The sequence below is a fragment of the Amborella trichopoda genome, chromosome 3 (assembly GCF_054954075.1).
Source record: "Amborella trichopoda isolate Santa Cruz 75 chromosome 3, AtrichopodaSantaCruz75HAP2 v2.0, whole genome shotgun sequence".
Classification (NCBI taxonomy): Eukaryota; Viridiplantae; Streptophyta; class Magnoliopsida; order Amborellales; family Amborellaceae; genus Amborella; species Amborella trichopoda.
In genome coordinates this window covers 49660025-49687469 of record NC_142338.1, presented here as the reverse complement: position 1 = coordinate 49687469, position 27445 = coordinate 49660025, and the positions used below count along the sequence as shown (strand labels likewise).

General features: G+C 38.2%; 1 protein-coding gene and 1 long non-coding RNA gene across 3 annotated transcripts; both read right to left on the bottom strand.

Annotated features, from left to right (window-relative positions):
- Positions 1-2129: 2129 nt before the first annotated feature.
- Positions 2130-2679, bottom strand: LOC148782928 (uncharacterized). The gene is made up of 2 exons (XR_016051453.1): positions 2584-2679; positions 2130-2394 (listed from the first exon to the last, which is right to left on the bottom strand). It is a non-coding gene; the product is annotated as an uncharacterized LOC148782928 (long non-coding RNA).
- Positions 2680-2815: 136 nt separating this feature from the next.
- Positions 2816-24358, bottom strand: EIF4G (eukaryotic translation initiation factor 4G). 2 transcript variants are annotated; one of them, XM_006838395.4, is made up of 10 exons: positions 24118-24358; positions 23698-23908; positions 23240-23373; positions 22825-22956; positions 22419-22480; positions 22225-22281; positions 20521-22029; positions 17032-20399; positions 3692-3886; positions 2816-3328 (listed from the first exon to the last, which is right to left on the bottom strand). In XM_006838395.4, exons 2-10 carry the CDS (start codon positions 23868-23870, stop codon positions 2974-2976), a joined length of 5985 nt encoding a protein of 1994 aa, XP_006838458.2. In that variant the 5' UTR covers positions 23871-23908; positions 24118-24358; the 3' UTR covers positions 2816-2973. The 2 variants fall into 2 exon arrangements, with proteins under 2 accessions (XP_006838458.2, XP_020520022.2); XM_020664363.2 differs by having other exon boundaries at positions 23698-23902.
- Between the last annotated feature and the right edge of the window lie 3087 nt (positions 24359-27445).

The window sequence follows — 27445 nt, the reverse complement described above, 5'->3', positions numbered from 1 at the left end:
TATAATCTCCTATTACATGATCGAGTTATCATCTACTCGTATTTCTGAGAATGGGGCTGGGTCGTGGTAGTAGTACCACCTGAGCTCCAATTAAAAAGATCACGGACTCCATTCTCACTCACTTTCAAAAATTGACTCTTTTCAAAGCACATAGGGACCAGTAATCCCCACTAAGCTACCCCAAGAAAAACATCTACTCATATTTCTAATTAATACCAACTGTAACGTGGGGCTTGTAAAGGGAAATAATAGGACAAGATATCACGATAAATGTATCATATTATGTAGTTTGTTAAGGTGATTTCAGCGATCTGTTAACAAATATTATGTAGTTTGTTAAGGTGATTTCAGCGATCTGTTAACAAGAGATGGCTGACATGAAATGCTTTACATGAACTTTCCGTTATTGACATCGGATGGCACTCCAGCATTTTAAATGGTATGTTGCATGTATCATGGTAGACAACCCAATGTAAAGGAAATTCAATCGGTTATTATCTATATTAATTTAATCCTCATGCTTCCCATCCAATTCAATATGAATCTCACATGTATTATTAAAGTAAAATCCCATCTTACCTAAAAAAGAAAATGAAGGGCTGTTCAAAATTCCCAAAAGTAAAATTTGCAATCTTACAATGTAGAATTAAAGAAGCACTTCAAAAATTCATCGGAAAAAGTTGTTTTAATATTGAAAACCCCTCTAATTGATCACCTTGACATTGAGATGTATGAATATGACAAAAAAAACATTTATGTCCCGAAAATAGTGGATATTGGCAACACAGTATTTAGACCGTCTATTTTCAAGATTTTCATATGTTTATTGATCTGCTTGATTCTAACCATTTTTGGAGTTTAAAATTTTATAATTAGATATAAAAATAAATTTTTAGATAGTCCTAAGAGTTTTTTACATCAAAATTACATGTTATGATAAAATTTGGAGGTGCATCCCAATTGAATTGTTTAATGTTGCAACCTTATAGAAACCACACCCATAAGCAAAACATGCAATATATACACAATCATTCGTGTCCCTTAAATTTCAAAATGAGTGATTGTAAGAGTCATTAAATTGACACAAAGTTCCAAAAAAATTATTCTTAGACTTGATGACTCATCCAAGCCATCCAGTTTGACATTTAATGAGTAGGAATGATTTTGACCTCCATACACAAAAGATAAATGATCTTTTGTAGACAATCCCTACTAATAATTATAAGGATTGTATACAATGTGACATTTACCTTTGATACAAAAAGATCACAAGTATTTCTAAACATCTGACGTGAAACCTGATTACTTAAATTTGTCACAAAGTCCAAAAAAAAATCTTTTAAACTTTGAATTTATTTAATAAAATAAACACAACCACCCAATTTCACACTCAATTGTCAAGACTAATTATGACCACTTTGTTCCAAAAGAAAAATAATGATCTCATGGTATATTTTTCCATAATAATATGAAAGAATGCACAAAGAGACTATTTACTTTTAGTACAAAGATATCAAAATCAATCTTGTCCATTAGATTTCCAATTGGGATCCAATGATTAAAAATAATTAATAACTAAAATAAATAGTCCCATAATATAAAAATCCCTAGTAATATTGTTATATGCATCAACAACAAATCTCCCAATAAAAAAATCTCAATGGAAATATTGCCACCATATATATGGTTGACACTGATAACCTAAAATAAAAAATTAATCAAAACAATCTCACTAGGAGTGCTGTAGTGCTTTGCGTATGCATGTTTATGAAGAAAAGGGGAGTTATGCAAATTAGAGAGAGAGAGAGAATGCATGTGCCTATGGTATAAAAAATTTTCAACTCGTGTGGGGTTTTAGCAGGTCTCCACCCTCGAAAGCCCTCAAAACAATTTTTTTTTTTTTTTTTTGACCAAGATTACTATTTTTATTGATAACTACAAAAAAAAATTACATCATCATATATCAAAAGAGAATCATATATCAAAAGCGAGGGGATAGAAAAACCTCCCTTAGATAAGAGGTCGGCAATACTATTGGCTTCCCTATAAATATGAGAAAATGAAATCGAAACCGAAGCACCAACTACCAAGTCCATCACCTACAACCACAAAGATCGGAGCTCCCAAGGGATTTTCAATTCTTTTTTGTACCATTTAATGACATTCAAAAAATCGCCTTCAATCCAGTTACACCCCAAATTCCTCCTTACAAATATCTTCAAATCACAAAACACACTTAGTTCTACAAAATTTGCTATAGCAAAACCTAACGGACCAACATAGGAGAAAAGAACATTACCTAAGCAATATCGCAGGGGAGAAAAACCACTCTGAACATTATCACCGGGAATGTTGTTGTGCTCCGCATGCACTTTAATGAAGAAAAGGTCAGCGCTGCATACACTCATAAATGAGAGAGCGCGAGAGAGAATACGCAAGGCATAAAAAACTGTCAACTCGTGAGGGTTTGAACAGGTCCCCACGCTAACAACCAGTCTAATGAATGAGAGAGAGAGAGAGAGAAGCACACTGGGCTAATACTGAAACTATACAAAAGAACAATCGAAATATGAAACTACTCACTGGGAACGCCGCTATGCTTCGCATGCACTTTTATGAACAAAATGTGCATGTAAAAAGAAATCTGAGAGATCGACGGGCAAAGCTTGACCTCAGGCCCTGTGAAATGTGACACGAATTCAAGAATAGAAAATACAGCCTAAAATCATCACTTGGGGAATTATCTTCTGAACCAGTAGGAGTAGGCCATCTAAATATTCATTCTACACTGAATTAACAAGCTATTAAAGAGGAATAAAAACACATAACAAAGGGGATCAATATATAAGACCCAAGATGAACAAAAGAGGTCACTCTGCTACGCCGCAGTACTGCAAATAATCTAGAGAAAGATTTCCTCCACCAAGGAACCGATTAAAAAAGAAAAGAAATGAAAGAACAAAAAATTTTTCCTCATGGGGTACATTGTATATTTTTCTTCAAGATCAAATCAATTAGCTTCCCTGGCTTTATAGAATTTGGAGGGAGAAAATCTTCTAATCTCAAATTGGACCCTCTACAAATATCATCCAAGGAGCTTCCCTTTTCAGTACCTATGATCTCAAGAACGTTACCAAGAATCTCTGATGCAAGCCCAGCTTGGACAAGTCGCCCTGGCTCCTCACCTCCTCTAAGTATCAGCGACCCTACTTGAGTCAATGAAACCACATGGTCTCTAATTACTTTAACAAGAATTTGCCCGAGAAAAACTGGTGCCTTCGGAGCATCGTAAATAGCATCTTCCAAAGTTGAGAAAACATACTCAAACCTGTTAAAAGAAGAACGAATACTTCAATAATGCGCAAAGTTCAATGCATTAATGTGGTCCCAGTCCAAAAATCCATCTTAGAGAAGGATTTTGGATCTAAAATTTGTGGGGTTCGTAATCTGACCACCGCAATCATGAATCTAATTAAAGAAACAGAATTTAAACCATAAAATAGATTATTTCAAACTTAAGTTTTGGCCGATTTTTCACCAAAATCCCAAACTTTAATAAACAAGTCCAAAGAGAACTGGACATGTAAAGCATTCACATGTAAAAGAATGATTCTGTTTATTCACTATGATATATAAATTCAATGAGTTTCTGGGTTACGAATCTTTTAGTGACAATATTTTGATTGCTTACCCTTTAATGAGATGGGCTTCAGTAAGCAGGCCTTCTTGGGACTTGCATAGGTTAGTGAGAAGCTTTGCCAAGAGATCCCTCTCTTTGTCCTTCCTTTCAAAGGAGTCACCGACCCAGAGAGAAACCATGGTCGGGTAGAAGTTAGGGGAGTTCAAGTCTTTGATGCACGAAGCCACCTCACCCTCATCATTTGCACTGTAGAAAGGTTTAAAAGTCAAATGTTGCAAACACTGATGGCAAATTATAAGAAAGAGCAGTCCACCTTAGAGAACATAAAAGTACAGGAGATAAATAGGAAGCAAAAGATAAAGCACTAGTCTTTTCGCACATAAGATGTCGATCTTATTATAGATACTAAAATGGTAAACCTGCAGGGATATAGCATTGGATACCTTATCATCAAAATGTCCCTACTACTACACATACACATGTAGTATCACAAAGAGAATGTTAAATGCAATGACATCAAGTACATGAGGTATTCACCTATTAAACATTCATTAATTAAAGACATGAAATCTAGAAGGGCCACTATAGATATGCAATGATTAGGAACCTGGGGCATGGTAAAAGGTTAAGAGTATTGGTTGGGGAATTGGGAAGGAGTCAAGTTTAACAAGGATGGTCCAATGCGTGCACACATTTGGTTTAACAAGCAGAAAGAAAATTCTGGCAAATATCTTCCCTAGGCTCCATATGGGCAGCTAGAAGAAAAGGCAAACAGATATATTTTCACATGGGCCAAAATTGTAGTGAATCGGTTGCTTTGTGACGAGGAGGCAAGAGTTGAACGGGCTCTTTACTTGACTTAGTTTTGAAGGTTTATATTAGTATAACATGTATAGAATGGCATAGACCTAAGAACGTATTATGTCTTTATGAAATTCACCATAATCTTCATCATATAGCCTTTTTTCAATTATTTGGGGTTAGTTGCACGAATCATGCTCTCCCATTCTGCTCTATCAAAGGCCATACCCATAATCAGGCCATGCATCCCCATATCTTTTCTCACTACTTCCAACCATGTTCTTTTGGACCTACTCCTTGTCTTTTTTGAGCCTTCCACTTGAACCAACTCGCACCTTCGAACAGGTGTTGTACTAGGTTTGCGTTGCACATGGCCAACCCAGTACATCTATTTTCTCTCATCTTATCGCCTATTGGAGCTACGCCTAAGTTCTCCCAAATGTATTTATTCCGAACTCTATCACTTCTTTTTTGCCACTCATCCATCTCAACATCCTCACCTTAGCTACACTCAATCCTATAGGTATGTTCTTTCTTGACCGCTCAACATTCTGCCCCATAAAGTAAAGCTGATCTCAAAATTGTCCTATAGATTTCCCCTTCAGCATCATTGGCAATGCGGCGATCACATAAAACTCTGATTGCACATCTCCACTACGCCCACCCAGTTCTATGTTAGGTACGACATCTTCTTCAATCTCCCCATTTTCCTAGATTATCAACTAAAGATATCGAAAGTGCGCTCTTTTTAGTATTTCTGGGTCGTCAATCTTAACTACTTCCTCGTCTCTGCTATTATTATTAAACTTGCACTTCATATGCTTTGTATTATTCCGATAAATTTTAAGACATTTAGATTCTAGAGCATCCCTCCAAAGTTCTAACTTTGTGTTGACCCCGCTTCGGGTCTCATCAATCAAAACCATGATGTCAGCAAACAACATACACCACGGTACCTCATTTGGTAAGTGCCTTGTTAAGTCGTCCACAATTAAGACAAAGAGCTATAGGCTCAACGCTGACCCTTGATGTGAACCTATTGTCACTAAAAACTCACCCGTCTATCCACTAGTTGCTCGCACACTAGTTAGTGCTCCCTTGTACAAATCGCTTACCAAGTCGATATAGTATCAGGAGACTCATTTCTTTTTAAACACCCACCAAATTAAATCTCGACGTACTCTATCATAAGCTTTCTCTATATCAGTAAAGACCATGTGGAAATCCTTTCCCTTCGCCCCAAACTTCTCAATCAATAGATTAAGTAGGAAAATAGCCTCAATTGTTAACCTCCCTAACATAAAATCGAATTGGTTTTCTGATACACTCATTTCATGCTTTGGTCGTTACTCAATCACTCTCTCCCACAGCTTCATAGTGTAGCTCATAAGTTTGATCCCTCGATATTTTGCACAATTTTGTATGTCTCCTTTGTCTTTGTAAATAGAAACCAAAGTACTTTTCCTCCATTCGTCTAGCATGTTCTTTACTCTCAACACCTCATTGAACAGGTTGGTCAGCCAGTCAATGCCTCCCCTTGGACTTCCAAACCTCTATCGGGATACCATTTGGTCCTAAAGTCTTTCCTATCTTTTTTTTTTTTTGAGTAAAATGACTATTGTATTAATAAAATAAGGAAGTACCAATACTCTGTAAATACAAATTGAAAGGGGCCTAAAGCAAAACCCCTAAGGGTTCAGGAAAGCTATACAACACCATTAGGCCCCACTACGACCCCTAAAGTAGGAGGAAAAAGAATCTTCCTAAGTCCTCTAAGGGGGGTTGAAGCTCGCACCTTGCTTGGCTAACGCATCTGCATATGGATTAGCCTATGTGTGTGTCTCCAAGCGATTGGGAGGGAAGTACACAGACGGACAATCTCAGCAAAGTCTTTCTAATCTTCATCCCCTTCAAATCTTATTTAATTTCTGATATCCTAATCTTACGAATGTATCTATGACCTCCAGTCCGCATTTATGCCAACCGTTCCTTCTCTCGTTGTGTTGCCATTGTGTTTGTCAATTAATAATTTTTTAAAATAAACTCTCCACCTTTTGTTCATCCTTCACCAAGACCATTTGATCCTCACTCTTAATGCCATTTGATATGGCCTAGATCCCTACACTTTTCTTTCTCATTGTTGCTAATTTGAAGACATCTTTTTTACCTTTTCCTGTTCCCAATTTACTGTATAGAGCCTTAAGTTTGGCCTAATTTACTCTTTGTTTAGCATTTTTCTTAGCATTTTTAACATTCTTTTAAGTTTTGACCATTTATATTATATTGCCAAGTTTTATAATACAATCGTTTTTCACGAATAGCCTTCCGAACCTCATTACTCCACCATCAAGTTTCCTTATCTAAATTTATTTATTCTCTCCAGTTTCTCCTAAAACTTCTTTTGCCACTTTCTAAATACAGCCAGTCATCTCATTCCACATAACAGGGACCCATGTTCAGAGTTGCATTTTTGTGAAATTGGTCTACTAAAAAGTAAAATTGGCATGGATAGGTTCTAGAAAAGGCAGTATCCCAAGATGCTTCTTTTGGCTAATTAGAATTAAAGAAATAGAGAACACAATTCAATTTACTAGCACTGTACAAAATAAGCAAGGACGCCAACTTAATGGTAGATAGTTTAGCCCATAGTTACCAGGAGCGCCAATGTAAGGGTCCACTTCTGCCCTGGAATCTTGATCCCGCGCTCCGAGTAACTAGATCTCGATTCCAGACGCCTCCTTGCGTATTTGGATCTTGTACCCGAAGGCATGGGAACTCGATTCATATTATTTGGGAACGAGTTCCCTAGCTCATGGCTCCAATATCATTCGGAACCACAATTCCATCATACCATGAACCGAGTATCTTATACCATGGGAGCAAGCTACACCCACAAAGTTTATTTTATTGGTTTTTAGTATTCTGTTCTCCACAAAGTTTCTATGACCAACACATTTTGCAATGACACTTGTGTCCAATTTTAAAAAAATGCAACTAGAGTAGGGGGGCAAGATTTGAAGGTGAAGGAGGTTCAAAATCTTGCCCAACATCGAGTGCCAGTTTAGAGAAGGGTAATGTATGATTAAGGTGTAGTCGTGTACTATATACCACAATAATATTGTTTACCAAATTTGGTGTGAAATCATGCTCCAATGCATCACAATAAGGTTTTTCACTAAATTCGGTATGAAATCATGCTCCAATGAACCCCAATATTGTTGTTTGCTAATTTTGGTATCAAATCATGCTCCAACAACATCAAAAATTCAAAGGCATTCTCAATGTCATGCTTTTTTATTACATTAATACCTTGGAACCTTGGATTTGGAAAGAGTTAAACATGCTATCTAATGGAACTCGCTCCCAGTTTACAATAAAAGGAAATAGTGAACTCAGGAAACCTCGATCCTAAGAACGGCACAACGTGATCCCTTTTGGTTGGGAACCCACTCCCGTCTAGATAGCAATACGCTCCGTAGAAGTCATGGAACTCACTCCCATCTCCAAGCCATGTACAGAGCTAGTCCACTACCCAAGGAACTTCAAACTAGACTCACTCCGCGCTCCCTTTCTCGTTCTTGAAACTTCTCACGTTTCCGTTCCCGTTCCCGTTCCCGGTTACTATGGTTTAGCCAATTTGGTTGCAAGTAGGGAAGATTTTGGGCTGTAAAATGTCAAGCTATATAAACATTAGGCTCCTTCTATCTTGCAAGCTTTATGTAACTTTTGTGTTAGTGTTTAATGTGCCTCATCACTACAAGAAGCAGAACATGCTCTTTATTTTAAAAATGTACTACTTTCACAAAAGATATATATTGTACTTGTACAAGCGTGAATATCTTTTTTCTATAATTTGCATTGATACTTATGAGGCACACTGAGTCCTTGAACTTTCTCACAAACACTGCCTCTTTGCTCATTCCATTACTTGGTTCAAGTACTCCTGCTTTATTACAAACCAGTCACACACTTGCGGATCTATATCACATTCAGATGCAAACTGGCAGGTCAATGGACAGCATATGAGATCAGGCACATAGACAAATGAAAGAAGGCTCCCTGAGAACTCCAAATAAACCATCCGTACAAGCCAATTGAAAAAGGGAAGGAGCATACAAGCAACGTATTTGACACCAGACACCATAGTTGTGTTGTCAAACACCATTCCAAGTCCCACCTCCTAGTTGTATTGACACACACCATCCCAAGTCCCAACCACGTGTTCCAAATTCACAACTTGGAAAAGAAGGCAGCTAGGGCCAACTTGAGGGTGAATAACACTTGTTTTCAAGTCCAAATTTCTTTGAATTTAACTAAAACTCAAAACATAGACTACCAAAATGGCAAAATGAGGAACCTTTCAAAGGAGCATGAAGCACAACCCTGAACTTCACACTATAATTACCCCACTAAAGAAAAGCTCACCCGATTACTCCCCAATCTAGACTTAGCACGGTATGGAGCAACTTTGAGAGAACACCAACAACTCCCAGACACATTACTTCAAATCCAGAGGGAAAGATGACCAAGATGACCTCTTGGATGATGGTGCAACAGCTCCTATTGCCCATGTATCTTTGGCCAGAGGCGGGTCCTCTGGTCTAAGGCAACCTACCAATCATACATTCCAAAGCTCTATCTTGGAGCAACACAAAACCCTACCCCCACCAGCCAAAACATTATAAAGGATATCTCCTCCCGCCACTGAACAGAACATTTTGTAGTTTTCCATAGTCAAGGGTGAAGATCTTTGTTATAGCCACTTGAAAAGTTAGCCTGCTCCCCTCCCATCATTCCTTCCCCAACTATCTCTCTCCACGAGCCACTCCCTTGGGCTCCACCATTTCTCATTTATTTCATATTGCAGCTTGCCCTGTTGATGAACTCCTCAGTCTCATTACTTTCCTTTCAATCTATACATTCATTGCAATTGTTTACCATCAACCTTATTCCCATCATCCTGAACCTTGGAGGCCAAAAAGCATTCCACAGCACTTCCTGATGCACCTTCAAGTCTTTTTTAACCTGGCGACTAGACAAAAGATTTCCTTATCCTAGATCATTATCCTACAATCCTACAATTCATGAATTTTAGCTCCTTTAAGGACCTGAAATAAGGAAAGCCTCCACCAAACATTCAGTATTTCTCAGCTTCCCACATTGGGGAGTCCCATCTCATTTCTGAACAAAAATTAGTCTCCACTCAATTTTTGTGGTACACTTTTGCACCTTCCAATCATGGGACACCAAGAACCTAACTAACTGGATTAATTTATTTTCTTCCTAACTGAGTCTCAACAATGAACCTATCTAGTTGAACTACATGAATTTTACACCATCAAATACGACAAATTCACATAACCACACTTTATGTAAAATCTCCAAGAATAATGGAAAGTTAAGACTGTTGGTAAAATTATTCCTTACATACCCTGGTCCCTAAAATGCTTCTCTCTTCAACAAATTCCAGCAGCATCGCCTCTGCATAGAAAAGGCACCATCAATCAAATGAAATTCTCCCTGAATGACAGTTTTTTTTTTTGGGAATCTATACTCCCTGAATGGCTTATCACAACCACTATGAAAATCGACCATTCTACCACTCTTACACTTATCCTAGTAGGTACCCCAAAGTCAACACCTCTCACTCCAAACCTCTAGCCACATCATTGGCATTCTAGTGATGATAATACTGCAGATTCGCATCCTCTACAAGAACAAGTAGCCTGCACTTTTGATGTTGGGAAAAAGGAGAAACAAAATAACAGAAATATAAAAAGAAAATGTGGGAGAATATACCCTCTTTGAGCCTACGAGGGAGTCCCATCCCAATGGTTGAAGAATTTTACCCTATGGAATTCACCTCAAAATGATTTTTTCACAATCCCCAAAATTTAAGTTTTCTTCTCTCTCTCTCTCTCTCTCTCTCTCTCTCTCTCTCTCTCTATATATATATATATATATATATATATAGAGAGAGAGAGAGAGAGAGAGTATATATATACACATACACACATAAATATATATATATATATATAGTGTGTCTGTGTGTGTCCTAGTCCTCCATGTTCCCAAAATTAAATTTCCAACACTACCCCTCAAATATCTACAACAAAATAAAATGTATTATTGCCCTTAAGATATATGAAAAACTAAATGACCTGAATATCCTAAAAATATCAACAAAGTTTAAAAACCAAAACTAACCCCAATATTTCCTAAGAAACTAACCCATAATTTCCTAAACACAAAAAAAAAAGGAGAAGTTCATCAAAATACACATAAGATATCAACTATTACACAATGTAGCTATACATTTTGATTTAAATCCAAAATACCCATCAAAATATACATGACCATAGTTACCAAATCTTTCGCCCAAGGCCGAGATTCCAATTCAGAATATCGATTCTGTGATTCCAAATTCCAACAAGGAATCTTCATGGAAGTTGTTTCCATCAAGTCAGGAATCTCGATTCCTTATTTTAGGTATCTCAATTTCAATACCCGTAGAATCTTGTTACTAATATTTATTAATTCTCGTTTCGGCAAACTGCATTTGTTAAATCTAGATTCCACATTTAATGACACTCGATTCGATTGTTTTCGAAACCCCGAACATCGAGTATCACAGTTCATAGAAGCAAGAAACCACGAACTAATCAAACATCGAATCTTGCTTGCACCCTAATCGAATCCCAATGAGATTTTTTTTGGAATCGTTATACCACAAAAATCATATACTAATGTTCTAGGTGCATAAATCTGTGACTTATGGATTGGTTGAGATATTTATGGATTTCAAGTTGAGTTATTTGCAAACTGGACTGAAGATGATTATCTCCCCGAGTTCATATGTGCCCCGAATAATAATCCAATGGCGCGTTGTTGAGACTAGCTAAGATCACATTTCTAATAGTGCAAGGATTGGCTGCCATTTTTAAAAAAAATTAATTGATAAAGAGTTTTATGCTCAAATAGGATTACAACACAAACAACACCGAGGCACAGACAAAATCCTATCTTGAACAATAACGATAAGATAGTATTTGTATCTTTTATAGAAAATTCCCCTAGTGGACTACGAGTATCTATTAATTGAACTTACTTTTGATACTCTACTTCTGAGGCTCAATAGTCAATACATTGACTTCATATCTACGGTGCTCTTCTTCATGCCTTAGGGACCTCTGATCTTGATTGCTTGATAACGTTCTAAGTTGTTAAGGCGCGAGATGTCATTGATGTAGGCATCTCAATTCTAAAAGGGTTAAAACTCAATCCCCATAGAGTTACAAATCTCGATTGCCATGTGGGTCGAAACTCGATTTTAAACTAATATGAATGTCAATTGCAAACTAGTACAAATTGTTATTCTAAATACATCAAAAACTTGATTCCAAATATGTCAAAATCTCAACTCCATATATGAAGGAATCTTGATTCCATATAGGTCAATTCCAAATGGGTTAGACCAAAGAGGTCCGAATCTCAATTCCATTTGGGCTGAATCTCGATTCCTATAAAATAGGTACTCTATTTCCCGTGATTCCCCTTGTACAGAAATCGATCCCAAAAATAGGAATGTTGTAGCTAGCGCGATTCCGATTTCTGAAACGATTCGAAATCTTCGGCATTTCAAACTACTATGAACATGACAATGACTAGGACAGGTTGAAAAAGGATAAATGGTTAAATTATTGAAAAGGTGGTGGATTTTGATTCATTTTTCAAAAAGAAAAAAGAATAAAGCAAACCCTAACTACATCATTCTCCTAGGGTTGGGAGAAGCACGCCCTCAAGATTAAGGAATTCAACTTTACCAATATCTTCATCAACGTTTTAAAAACGGGTTGCCCAGTGCACCCAGGGCCGTGGGCCCTTTTTATATTTTTAAAGAAACCCCTAAGGGCAAATGGGGTAATTTTTCCCCCCCAAAAATTCTTAAATAGATTATGACCTCAAAGTAATTTTAAAAAAAATCATAAACCCTAAATCAATTAGCCATACGTATTTCTGATAATCGACAAAATTTGGATGTTGGACTTTTCGCCTTTTTGGACTATTGATTATTTGGTTTTATACTTTTGTAACTGTGGTGAAGACTTGGAGAGTTGGAGACCATGTGATTAGGGAATATGGAGAGTTGGAGACTATCATTCATACAATTATAAACTATAGACTTGTAGACTTCTAACTTTTTAAGTTTTTTCACTAAATTTTCCGTTATTTTAAGTTTTGAACAGGTTTATTCTAACATGCAATATGTTTATATGAAAAAAAGTTAGAACAATAGATATAACTGCAAAAACAATACAAAATTAACACAAATATATGCATATATGGGTATTTGGACGCGCCCAAGGTTCTAGGCATCTATCTAGGCACCCATCTAGGCACTACGAACTGGGCGCCAAGTCTGCCACCTAGGTGTTTTTTTAAAACTTGATCTTTTTCTCCACTTTGTTCTAACTAAAAACCTTCACAGTTTTATTGTTGAACTTAAACATGTTGTGATACGCCAAAAAAGCCATCTAATCCTGAGAGGTCAATAGCAATGGCAAAATCTCTTGCACCTCCTACCACTTGTATTTGATGCCTTACAACATAGTTTCAAAAAGTGCTAGGTGGCACCCAGGCAGCCATGGGGGTCCAGGCCGCCCACCCAACGCCTAGGCAGGCGCCCAAATCCTGGGCAGCCCAGTTGAAAAAAAAAAAACTGATGAGTGATGACTGATAATGATTAATCCATAAGAATTTTGATAATCCATAAGACCATAATCCCAGTTAAAAAAAAAAAAAAAGATAGAAGTCCAGAAGAGAATTTCGATAATCCATAAGACCATAATACATATTTTCATACAATGCTAAAACAGTAAAACCATACAAGCATACATTGATAGTTTGATACACTGTCAACTGTACACACAAAAGTTAGATAGTAGAACTAGAAACTAGAAAGTAGAAAGTAGAAACTAAAAATAAGAAAAATAAAATATACAGAAATTCAAAAAATATATAACACTCAACACAACAGTCAACACTCAACACCAAGAGTCTTCAATCACCATCATCATCAGAAGGAATAGGGTAAGCTTCATCATATGCATCTGAATCGAGGCCATCATCATCACAGTCATCTTCCTCTTTAACAGAACGCTCATCCTCCTCTGTTTCTTCTGAATCTGCCACTTCCTCCTCTTCTTCTACCTCCCTCTAACTAGTATGTACATATGAGGCCCTAGAAGTCTTGGATACTCTACCCTTTTCTATCTTTTTGTTATTCCTTGAACTCAAATATTGTATAATTTCCTCCCTGATAGCCTCAGGAACATTTTTACACAAGGCAACATCCCCCTTAATACCAGCAAGGTGTTTTTTAAACCGGTAAATGCCCCCATTAGTATCTTTTCTACAATAATTACATTTAATATGATTTTTGTCATTCGAATTGGGGTTATAACCATACTTCCAACCCGGATCACCACTTCTAGAAGAACCTGGAGAAGATATTTCCGTAGAAAAAGGCTCATTTTCATCATTTTCTGGTTCTTTTAAATTCAGAAATTGTCTAATCTCATCCCAAATAACTTCGAAAAAACTTTTACAAAAAGCAACAATCCCTTTAATACCAGCAAGGTGTTTCTTGAATCGGTTAATACACCCATTGGTATCTTTTTCACAAAAATTAAACCTTATACAATTTTTATCATTTGGTTTTGGGTTATAACCATACTTCAGAAATAGATCTATTCAAATTGACAAGGATTTTGTTCTTGTTTTTGTTTTACAAAACTCATTATTGTTTAATCTCCTCGCTAATAGCTTCAAGAACATTTTTACAAGGAGCAACATCTCCTTTTCTACCGGCGAAATGTTTCTTAAACCGGTTTATGCCCCCATTCGTATCTTTTTCACAAAAATTGCATCTAATGCAATTTTTCTCATTTGGATTCAGGTTATATCCATATTCCAACCCGGATCTCCACTTCAGCTAGATTCTGAAGAAAACATCTCAAAATAAAACAAACAATCTAAAAAATATATTTTTGCACTTACTTTGATTACTCAAACTCCAAACTCCCACCTCTGAGATGTTTTCTGATGCTAAAATAATAAAAAACACCCTCTAATAGGATTATAAAACTACAAAACTAAATCAAATCTACCTAGGCGATATTTGCATCTGTTTTCCGTAACTTTAAGAAACACTTTGATCCAATAAAAGTACAAAATTGAGTTTTTTTTATGTTTCTTTCTCTCTAAAATGGATTCTTGTGGGTTTAAGTTTGAAATGAACCTAAAACCCATCCTTCAATTTATATTACAAAAAAAATCAATACAACGAAAAAAAAATTTCCACCCCTAGGCAGGGCACAGGCCCTAGGCGGCCGCCCAAGGACTGCGGCCTAGGCCTAGGCAATGCGCCCAGGCCTTCTATACCGCCTAGGCACTGGGCGGTCATCTTTTTGAACACTGCTTACAACCAGTTCAACTTTTGAAGCATGTTGCGATGTTTGATTAATGCTTCGATCAGAGATTGATATTTCATCTTCCACCAGTCCATATTCTTCTTCTGCATATTACGTTAACATATAAAGCAGTTATTGTACTGCTTGTTACATTAACTTGCCAAGGCTTTCATTCAATTCTATTTGGACACTCAAATATTTTGAATTTTGATCCATGAGCTCCAAAAATGGATTAATAGATGCCTCTGATAGCATCATGTTATACAAATCTCAAGGCTCAAATATCACTTGATTTAGGGAAGAGGGAAAAATAAAAATAAAAAAAAGCAAGAGAATTTACCCCATCTATTAGTCTGCAAGGGAGTCCACTCCATCCTAAAAGTTGAGAGATTTGACACTCTCCAGGCTTGTAAGGAAGTCGTCATCATCATCATCAAAGCTTTTTTCCAACTATTTGGGGTTGGCTACACGAATCCTAATCCGCCAATCTGCTCTATCAAGGGTCACACCCTCAATAAGGCCACAAGTTCCAATATCTTTTCTCACTACTTCCAACCATGTCCTTTTGAGCCTACCTCTTGCCGAACTAACTCGTACCTCTTAATAGGTGTTGTGCTAGGTATGTGTTGCACATGGCCAGCCCACCTAAGTCTACTTTCTCCCATCTTATCGCCTTTGAAGCCACACCGAAGGCATGTAAGGGAATCCATCCCAAAAAATTTCTTTCACAAGACCCAAAAATTAGTTCTTCTTCTTTCCTTTTCCTTTTCCTTGTCCAACGCTTACATAGGTCTATAAAAAAAACATAAAACCCTAAATTGCCCCATAAGTATCCCCAATAACAAAAATAAAAGACTCAATCACCCTTAAAATATCTAGAATACTAAATGACCTAATCCCTAAAGTCTCTGCAAAATCTACAACAGACCAAACCACCCTATGTCTTCTAAGAAATAACCCCCTAACCACCAAAAAGAGACAAAACACTACATCGACTTTGATACTTAAACACCTACATTCTGCAGATACTTTTCCTCATCACAATCACCAGTCTATATGAACGCGTTCCATCTTTGCAAGTCTACCAGCAGTTGGATACATTCAGGACACCCATCTTTGCTCCCAAGATCCCATATTCATCATGTGTTTGACAATCAATACAAGTACGAGAGCCACCCCCATAATTTTAATGCAGCAACTGAACTCAAAGCCATGGTACACAATACCAGCATCCAGCAAGTCCAGAGTCCACCACGGCAGCTATCTCCAGCACCCATTCGGAATTTAACTTTAGACAATAAAATTTCCTTTAGTATTAATAAAAGAAATCATTTTTCATCGCCAGGAAAACAAGCATATTACAAGAAAGTAAGACATTGAGCAATTGCTCATATACTCTGTGGTTGCAGCATATTCTTCATATATACATGAACTACAGGTTTTTTTTTCTTATTCTCTAAGAAAATTGTCCAAAAAAGGATTATCAACAATGAGTCACATCTGATTCAGAAGGCAAATCAGTCTCGTCTAGGCCGAGGAGTACCTGGACTCCTCCCATTCACCACATGGCCAGTTACTTAATTGAGTTCTACTAACACGATTTTAGCAAAAGCATTCCATAACTAGCTTCAAACAACATAAAGCTATTCTTACTGTCCAATCCTTCAAGAAACAATATATCAAGCTATTAATGCTTTGCTAATGACTGTAATGCAGAAAGCTGAGTGTGACACGATACAGATATTTCATTTATTGCCGACAAAAAGTAAAACAGCAAGGGGCACACCCATCACAATATCATCAAAGCATATGCAATCGTGCAAATTATCATCAAATCATATCCTCTCATAACATATTATGCTTCACATGTGATCCTATAAAATAGAAGAAAACTAGTTCAATTAAAAGCATCTCCCAATAAAATAAAAGGATATGGACACTACTACCTCTGAGAATATAACAGCACACTGCCAAGAACAAAGACAGGGCATAGACACAATGCCAGTGATGCATGCATAACACAACAAACAAGTCAAAAGAAAATTTTCATGCTATCCATGTTAACACTTAAAGCTGATGACTTCGCTTAATAAATGGTAGACAAAGATGAGACAATACCTATAAAACTCCTCAATAGCACTGATAGACATCTTTCGCAGGCGTTCTTCAGACCAAACCTTACTTTCAGAAGCAATGCTCTGAGCCACAGCTGTAGAACTTTGAGCCCGCCCCACACCTCCCCCAGATGACGAGGGTCTATCAAATTGTCGATCCCCAATCCTTGCATCCCTGATAGGGGCTGATGTATTTCGATCATGATAATTTGATTGGTCATGAATGGGAATTGGCAAGTTTCTATCGGGGACAAAATTCCTAGGTATAGTTTCCTCCCGAGCACTACCATAAGGTGACCAATCCGGTGTAGAATGGAAAGAGCTGTATCCATTTGAACCGAACCCCATTCTTCTGTTGTCCACACCAGGAGCGTCTGCAGACCCGCTTGGCAATGATTGTTGTCCTCGAATGGACATGCCCCTTGCAAGGCCACCTTGTGGACCAAGAGTAATGGAATCATCATCTATAGGCCTTTGTGGCAATGGAACTGATGGTCCCCTATCAAAAGAATGTCGATCCTCAAACCGAACATCTTGAGCACCATATGTACGCTGAGGAAGGGGCATCCCCCTTTGGCCACCCATTGGTGCGACTCCAGGCGAAGCCAGTCCCGGTATCCCTCGGGACCCATAATCAAGTGAGGATTGGGGTCTCCTCGTTGATGAACCAAGGCTTGGGCCACGAGCAAGCCTAGTGGTTTGGGCCTGGCGCTCTTGTGCTGCATCTCTATGCACCTCCTCAATCTTCTTAGGCCCCTCAACTTTCCTCCTTTGTTGCCATCTGTTCTTCCTTAGGTCAATTGAATCCTTCAACATAAACCTAACCCTAGATGACAACTTTTGGTTGTTTGATAGCATCCCCATCCTGTCAAAATAGGCGTCCATGTGCTCCTTTGCTTTGGGGTGGTCGATGATCTCCCCTATCGTGCTCATCAATTTACAGAGGGCTTCAATGTCTTCCTCGTCAGGGTTATGAACTTGGCCAAGCAACTTCTTTATGCACTCGTGCATAATTCTTTCAGTAAGCATCTTCTTCTTGTAAAGCTCTCCTATCAATCTGATATTGCCCAGCATCCGCCTCCTTGCTTGGATCCTCTTCTCCTCTCTCTCCTCATCAGATAGCTTTGCTTCTCCCTCTTCTTCCACCCGATTAGCTTCTGCTTGCTCTCTCTCGCCCCTCTCAAACTCCTCCTGGCACTTATTAAGAAGCAATCTCTTAAATGTAATCTTCTCATTGTCCTCGCTAAAATCAGGTAACTCGCCAGCCAGATGGAAGCAGAAGTTGGCATACATCTCACAAAAAGTTGGTTCCATCAAAGCTTTGTCAAAAATCTGGTTTATAACCCCTTTGAGGGTGACTGCATTGTCAATGTTCACTTCCTTGACCTGTTCAAAGAGTTTCTCAAAGTTTTGAGGGGTTAGCTTGTTCAGAATGCCCTTAAGTTGCCTTTGTTTTTGTTCTTCCTCGTCTGTGACTTTACCTACTTCATACCTCTTCTCAGCTTTGTGAGCAAGAGCAGTATGAGGAGCAGGCATCAAACCTTTCTGAATTCCAGGCGTACGCTGCCACCTCTCAGCATCAGAGCTATTCCTTTGTAACCCATGAGCTGCCAAAGACTGCATTGGGCCCGAAAGAATCCCGCCAGCATATTGAGGGGACAATTGCCCACGTGGGTTCCTCAAAACTCCAACATTTCCCCCTTGAGACCTGAAAGAAGCAGCAGGACCTCCATGACCCACATCAATTCGAGGGTCACGACCTGAAATAAATGGAATAGGTGCTTTCGTCCATCGATCGTCATCCACTACACCACTGGTTCGACGCTCAATCCGAGAACTACCAGGTGATGGCCTATCCAAGATCCTTCCTGAACCTGCATATGACTCACGATCACTTGTGTGGATCGAAGGCACTTGAGTAGTCAGTAGAGCATCAGCTATATCGGCCAAAATTTCAAAACCAACAGGAAGGTCCTTGCATACTTCCGAAAATGTCAAGAGGAAATCTCTAGAGTACTTTTTACTCGAGAGGCCACCCCCTGATTCATCTGACCCATGAGCATGCTCACCATTTTTCAGCTTGGGGCTAGAGATCTCAGCTGCATCTTCCCAGTCTTCCAGTTCACCTTTGCTCTGAGTATCTTCCTCAGTTGCTGGAATTTCCTTCTCAGTATCATCTTGTCGAGTTTCGAGACAAGTGGAATCTTCAATAATTTCGGAAGTGGGGACAGCCTCCTGCTTTTCCTCTGGTTTGTAAGCCGTATATAGATCAGAGTTCGAACCAGCAGCATCTGCCTTTGAAAGGATATCCTTTCTCCACTTCTTCCTGCCCCCGAAGTTCTTTGCCTTGCTCTGTTCAGAGGGCTTATCCTTGGAGCCCAGAGATGAACTAGAGATCAAGACACCACTAGTACCCTCTACCCCTCTGCCTTCTAACTTTTTAACAGGTTCATTTGAGCTAGGGATTGGAAAAGAGGCCAGTCCCTCAGATGGCCTACTGGGGTCCAAGACTCTATCATCTCTCTCAGTTGCATCATTGGAATCTCCAATTTCAATGGCATCTGAAACATCAACATGACACACAATATGAGAAGATTCAGATATAGGTGCTTCAATTGAGGTTTGAGAACCACCCTTCCCATGCTCAAGGTCTACACTTTGAGAGAAAACTTCTGAGCTTGCTGATGCTTCCAAATTGAAACTTTCCTCCTCAAGTTCTCGACCTGATGGCATCGGCACACTCTCTTCACGCTCTTTATCTACATTGGAACCTATCCGTGGAGCTGACACTGTGGGCTCGTCACTGTTCTTTTGCATCTGATCAGTCAAACTTAGATTTTCCAGGTTACTACAGATGTCTGGTCGGCTATCAGATACTGGACAACCATTTTGAGTACGATCAATGGTTTCAGACCCCATTTGCTTTGCCAATGCAACAACACCTTCTTCTTGCTCACAGTCAGCTGAAACAATTTCCTCAGGCTTCACAGACTGTACATTTCCAGAATCTTCAGAGTTGATTCCCTCACCTTCAAGACCAGAACGCATTGATGGTTCATCAGGACCTCTTTTCCCATCTTGTAATTCATCTCGAGCAGCTGCCTGATCAATTTGTGAAATTTTCCCAGACCCCAATGTCCCTTTCGAGACCCCTAAATCTTCTTTAGCCTCCAACTGGCTGTCACCTTCAGAGACAGTATTAGCCTCTGGATTTAAAGAGGGAGGAGGCAAGCTTGGTGTGGAGGTCACAAGGGTCTCAACCCCCTCTGAAGTAACAGGTTTAGAACTTGTCTCGGTTAACCGTGTGTCAGTGTGTTTATTTAAGGCAGAGGACTTCAATACACCAGAAGATTCAAGCGCCTCGATATGTGCCTGACCAACCCAAACCATGAAAAGGCATAGATGCATACTAACTCAGAACCATGAGCTAACTTTCAAAATAGAAGACCCATGACTAAAGAAAATGGAATAGAAATTTAGGAAAACATAATACCTGATGCTGATGCTGAGGATACCGCTGCTCTTTTTTGTTACCCTTCTTCTGATGGTCCCTAGAGGAATCGGATCTTTTGAGAGGCTCTCTTTTCCTGCCCTCTGTAACTGTGACAACAGAACTTGCCTCCTCAAAAGGGGCAACCAGATCAGGAGAAGAAACATTTTGGGGCTCCCTTTGTGCTAAAACAGATGCACCCTTAACTCCAACACCCAACAAGCTTGAAGCACCCGAACTGGGAATACTAACTGTGGTAGAAGTGTTTGGTAAAGCCCCATCCAAACCCTTTTGTCGATGAGAAGAACCAGACTCCTCAACCTTCCAAGATTGTTTGTTTGGTTCCTTATGGAGAGCTGAAACATTACTAGGGGGCAAAGATTGAGAAACAGGAGCTGATGAATGGGAAATGGGAGCTGTAGACTGAGAAACAGGGGTTGAAGAGTGAGAACCAGGGGTAGAAGTGGGTACTGAAGAGGTCACTCCCTTATCCTTTGCCGGCCTCACAGTTACATTCACAGAAGGCACAACAAGGGGTGCTGATATTGAAAGAGTAGAAACCTCATGAGCCAATGTTTCAACTTGTTCGGAGGCACCATGAACCGCTGGCCCCGATTTGCTCATAGCTAAGGGGTTGAGAGAAGGGTTCATAAAAGAGACAGTTTGGCCACTGGAGAAGTTGTATCTTGGAGCCGAGGACCCAGGATTGATCTGGGTCCCAGTCAATTGGTGTGTAGTTTGGGCCGGGTAAAATATAGAAGGGGTATAAGAACCCGGTTGCATTGCCTGATAGTAGCTCATCGAATGAGCAGAGGCAAAAGAGGGAAGGGCCTGAGATGGAGGGGGAACATTAGCATGTCCCCTACCAAGCTGTTGTGTGGGCCCAGAAGAAGCCACCTCAGGAAAAGAATCCGACCGTTTATCCAGCCTCAACTCTTCATGGGTATCAGGATGAGTTATTTTTACAGCTTTCCGAGGAGCAACAAATTTATTTGGCTGAGTCTGAGCAAATTGTGAAGTCATTCCCATTCCCAAGTTGCCCCCAATAGCTGTTCCAAGCTGAGAAGCCATTTGTGGAGAAAAGCCCAAGCTTTGTCCCTGGTGCATCATACCCTGTGGAGGCTGAAGATGGTGGGTCTGCAAGCCCGATACAAAGACCTGTTGCTGAACAGGTGGGGCATTTCCCACCTGTAACTGTAATGGCACTGGCAAAGCGTTAGTAGCGATGGCTTGTGACTGAATCTGAGAGCTTGGGACATTGAATTGGACAGGGAGTTGGGGTTGCTGAAAATGATGGGGCATGGATAATCCAGAGATTGGAAGAACAGAGGACTTTTGGGTCACAGATGGAACATGGCTTTGGTTATCCTTCTTTATTTGAACAGGTGGGCGTGGCTCCCCGGAACTGGTTTGGGTGACCATTGGATCCCTCCGCGGTTGCTGTTGCTGTTGCTGCTTTGGAGCCGAAGCGATCGGAATTGGAGGTGCAGCTCTGGCAGATTCATGACGAGCCTGCATAATTTAATTATTTTCTGGTAAGAAACATATCAATCAAACAAACCATTCCCCTCAAATATTCATAAATAAAATGCAATAGAATCTTCTCTCAATCATGCTGTTTATCTCAAACTAATTAAAACTTTAAAAGTGAACTCTCAAGCACCTTAAAGAACAAAAAGGAAAATGTCCTATGTTTTCAACACAAACCTGGTCACGTTTCTGCTCGTCTAGGTTCGGAGGTGCCGAGCTAGTCCTTGCAGGAATCTGTGAAGCGAGAATTTCATTTGTGTTCGGATTCTTAGATAAAAGAGCAAGAGAACATAAAAAAAAATCCAAGGAAATAGTATAGAATAAAAAGCTCATGCAAACAAAGAGCATGGGAAGAGGAAAATGGAAAATACCTGCATCCAATTGCTGGGACTTAGAGTACCAAACTGCAGCGGAAATGTTCTAGTCATGTCACCTGATGTCATGCCACGGTAAAAAAAAAATTGTAGTTATAGAATTGTTGTCTACATGGCAACAAAGAAAGAAGCTGAAGAGAAAACCAATTGCAACATATGGACTTTCATTGTAATTGAGCGAAAAATACGTGCATGCAAAAACCAGGCCAAACAGAAGACCCTTGTCTGTGATCCATTAAAAATGATTCTTTCCAACAATCCAATGAAAAAAAGAAACAAACCAGCATTCTGGCAGTAAAGGTGTTCTTTTACTTCTTTTTGGTGCTTTGATTCTCTATTTTCTTGATTCTCTTAAGAAGCTCGCAATCAAGTGATAACCAGAACTTAAGAGAAAGAAACAGACCTGTCGGTTTGGTGGGCGTTTGGGGTTCTGGGGTGGGAGTAGAAGACTGAGAGGTTGGAGCCCTCGGCAGGGGCCGACCAGGTCTAGGGACCACCGGATCACTTGACTTTGAAGCTCCTGTATCAGGTGCTCCTACAAAGAAACCAAAAATATTTAATACAATAACCCGGCTACAAAAAGAAGACGAAAAAAAAAACCGAACAAAAATAAAAAAACCAACATTGAAATCTTGGGTGCGGTCTAGAACGGTGTTGGATACTCTTTTAGGGGATTGTACAATTAAATGGTGGAGAAACCAGGAATAATTGATTAGAACCCAGGGAACAAAAAGAAGAAGAATTTCTTTACACTATCACATACACCAAACTGATTAGGCGTTGGGATGGAAGTAGAAGCAACAGGGAGGGAATCTTACCAGGCAATGTTGGCCCAAGCTGCTGGCTTTGGACATGCGCACCATTAGGCACCACACGAGCAATGCCAGAATCAGGATTCCCACTTGTAGGGTTCCCTCTGTATTGTCCACCTTGTCCATTAGACTTTTTAAACCTAACAAAACCCAAACACAACAACAAGATGAAAAACCAAGGGATAGAGACGGCAGATAGATATAAAGAGAGAGAGAGAGAGAGAGAGAGAGAGAGGGACGGAGATAGAAAGAGAGACTCTTTTAAAGATTCAAAAGTTCAAAGATCCAACCAAAGAAAACAAAATATTTATCTGAAAAATGAAACTTCGTATAACATTTGAATCTTTAAGCCCTAACCCTAGGGGTCACCCATAGAACCATCAAAACCAAACAACCCAAAAGAATTCTAGGTTAAAAGGATCCTATAAAACAGATAATCGGCAATGGAGTATCTAAACATTTACCCTCGACTCGAAGAAGAAGAAGAAGAAGTGGAGTTTGGGGGGGCGGTCCCCAACGAGCCGCCACCCTTTGAAGGGTAGGAAGACCTCGGTTGATGACCAGAGCTCCCAAGATTGCGCCCAGGCTTTCTAATCTGTGCGTCACTTTTATCAGCTCTGGTTTGATTGAGGGACATATATCCAATCCCTGTCTGTCTCCTCTTTCTCCCTGCCCCTACCAAAAAAAACACAACAAATCCACTGAGCCATAGAAAACCCAAATCCGTAGAATCAACAGAACCAGATCCATTAACACCTTAATGAAAAGAACCAGAGAAAACACTTGTAAGAAGCCCTAAAAATAAATGGTTTTAATGGAAAGAAACTGAATTAAAAGGGTTAAGAGAAGACATGCAAGGGGAAAATTAGGGTTATTCTTACGACCTGTGAAAGCTGGATAGAAAAGCGGTGAGAGAGGATGTTCTCAATCTGCAGGGAAGTGAGAGAATAGAGTGGAGAGAACCATGGCTTCTTCTTCGGTTTTTGTTGATATTTCTCAGGCGTGTGCCCAAGAAGAAGAGCGCTAGGGAATACACCCCTACGAAGTAAAAGGGAAGAGAGAGAAAAAGATCGATACAAAAATACGAGAGAGGAGAGAGAAAGAGTCTTCACAACTAAACCTGCAGGCGGTCAAAAGTAGGTTTTTATTATGCCTTTCCCTTCTCCCTTCCCCGCTTTGCTTCCACACTTCGGTTTATTTTTCGTTTACTCCACATTCATGTCCGCCTTTGTATTTGCCCTATATATCAAAGATGCCCTCTATGTCATTTGAAACCCCCCTTGCTCGTTTGTTGTATACTCCCGCGGGTGTAAGCTCCCAGGGGTATTTATTTATTTTGGACCCATTTTCTATGCGGCCAAGCCCGCATATGCCGAAATGCGGCCCTCATGATAAATCTATTTTTAGGATGGATTTTAAGAATTAATTTTTAAAAACATGGACATCATGAATGTGAAAAAGTAAATAATATTTAAAAACTATAAATAATAGTTCTAGTAAGAAAACATTTGGACAATTGGTTTCCATTGTTTTTAGATGGAACACTTAGGTGCATCCATCTTTATCTGGACCGCATATGTAGAACTGTGCTCCAGCCTGCAAGAAACAATTTTTCATTTATTTTTCATAAAAGTTTGCACGAGATTGATACTTTAAAATGTAGACCCAAGGTGCACTTTTAAAATCCTTGGAAAAAGCTTGCTTTAATGTTAGAAAAATATCTAATTGATGATCTTAACATCAAGATGTATATGTATGGAGAAAAAAATAGATTTCAAGTTCTAAAAATAGTACATCTTACAGGACTATCCATTTTCAAAATTTTCATGCGTTTACCTATCAACTTGATTTGAACTATTTTTGGAGCTTATAATTTTATAATTATAAATAAAAATATATTATCGCACCATCCTAAGAATTTTCGACACTAAGTGGCATCTCATGACAAAGTTGGAGGTGTACCTTACTTTGATTGTTTAAGATGGTAGCCTTATGCAAACTGCACCTTCTAGTTTTAAGGAGGTAACCTTAGTAACCACATTCAAAATATTTGCTTTGGCCTGAAAAAATTAATGTCAAATTCCTGAATAAGCATATATAAGGACTTAAAAGCTCAATAATTAAATTTATATAGGAATTCTAAAATAAATCTCAAAAATCATAAAGTTAGATCAACAAAATAATCCTAGATAGGTTTGTACATTTTGCTTCCATGAGAGGGTGTTCATGCTTGTTTCTTGATTTATTTCAAGGTTAAAAAAAACAGATTGGTGCCCTCGAAAGCTAGTATGGAACAGCAGTTTGGCATAGTAAATTGGACAATAAAAACAAAAAAAATTCCATAACAAAATTTGAAAAAAAAAAATTTGAAGTAAAAGATATAGCTCGTTCCCGATATTTTAGGGGAACAACTCCCATACTTCACCCGTTTTTCAAACCTCGGAAATACTTTTCGACTTTGACATTCAATCTCTGTCTAAATGGAAATTGGAAAAAATATGATTTTCTTAAGATTGTTATGGGTAATATTTGGGGTTTCTAAATATAGGGTTCTGTCAAATTCGCTCTTTTGTGTATGTGGATTATCTCTCTCTATATTTTACCTTTCGTGCATGTATCTACCAAATATTTTGCATGGCCGCTTTTTAATGCAATGGTGTGCTTTGTTTCATTGCATAATATAATAGCGGAGTGCACTAAATTCTTCTCTCTCCGGACTGAAATCATGTTTTACGACTTCATTACATAATAATAAATAGGGATAATCTAGACTTTATAACCTATTAAATTACAAAAGTTGAATATATAAAGAGTTGTGAATGGTAGATTTACTAATTTTGTAGTTTATTTTTTAAAAAAACTTACTTTTGTGATATCTTCATCATTAAGTAAGTACAATTTTGTAAATATTACTACAAGACAATTGATAATTTTGTCATCTCCATTAAGAGTAAAGTTTAAATTTTTATTAAAAGACAACAACACTCTACAAATAAAATTTTAAGACACTAACTTTTAAAATGCTATTGTATTTTTCTAAAAATTTCAAATTTGTCATTTAATGATTAAGTTACCTATTAAAATAACTTTTTAAACAAAAAGTAATGATTTTTTTGATAAATACATTCATCACAACTTCTTCTAATTTTAACTTTTGTATTTTGTATTTTGATATGTTATTAACTCAAGACAAACCCTAATAAATAATATGAAATAGGGTGAGGCCTAAACAATCAAATTATGGTGCACCTCAAAAATTCACTAGAGGAGATAAATTCGATGCTTAAAAACTCAATTCGATCATCATGACCTCTAGATGTAGAGACATGAGAAAAAATGGATTTCAAGTTGTAAAAATACTACATTTTATAATATATTATTTAGACCGTCAATTTCAAGATTTTAAAGTATTTATAAATCTACTCAATCTACAATATTTTTTAATCATTAAATTTTATAATTCAAGATGAAAATATATTTTAAGGCCATCACAAATATTTCTGAAAATGAAACAATATATTTCAAAGGTACGTCCTAGATGGCTTAGAGCCTACTCCTTTACTCTTGGCTGAGAGAGATACACGATAATAAAGAATAGACTCAATCTCATTTACTCCTATGTGGAGAGAGAGAGAGAGAGAGAGAGGCCCAAAGTAACAATTCGCCTTTTTAATCCAATTGAGAAAGTTTGGAGCCCACTTTCTTTGTGAAGATGCAATAATATCGAGCAAGGATAGCGTATAGCATCCTTGCACAAGCATCTTTTAATAGTTTAGATTGAACCTGGTATCATCGGCCTAAAAAAATATTTATGAATTTTATTTTTAATTTTTATAAAAGTTAATATTTATTGAAATTTTATAGTATTAACTATGTTTTATATGAAGCACCAAATAGAAATAATAAAAATATTTTGAACAAAATGACTACTGAAATAATTTAAGAATATTTTGGCCAATTTTTTTTGTTGAAAATATATATATATATTTTTTATTTGATGTGTTATACAAAAACTGCATCCATACTTTAAATTCTATATATTATTTTTAAATAAAATATAAAACTATTTGATGACCTTCGGATATGACCATGTTTAATATGTATTATTAGAAGGGTGCATAAAGTCCCACATAAGGAGACTTTCCCTATTGAAAAATTCATAGCTTCATTCAAGCTAAAATATAATTGACTTGCAAATTGAGTCAATAATAC

Excerpts from the sequence above, each read along its gene's own strand:
- EIF4G (XM_006838395.4), bottom strand. The coding sequence starts at position 23,870 with ATGTCCCTCAATCAAACCAGAGCTGATAAAAGTGACGCACAGATTAGA. Across the intron at positions 23,374-23,697 it reads TCTTCTTCTTCGAGTCGAGG|GTTTAAAAAGTCTAATGGAC; the intron begins GTAAATGTTTAG and ends GGGTTTTGTTAG. Across the intron at positions 22,481-22,824 it reads AACGCCCACCAAACCGACAG|GTGACATGACTAGAACATTT; the intron begins GTCTGTTTCTTT and ends GCATGACATCAG.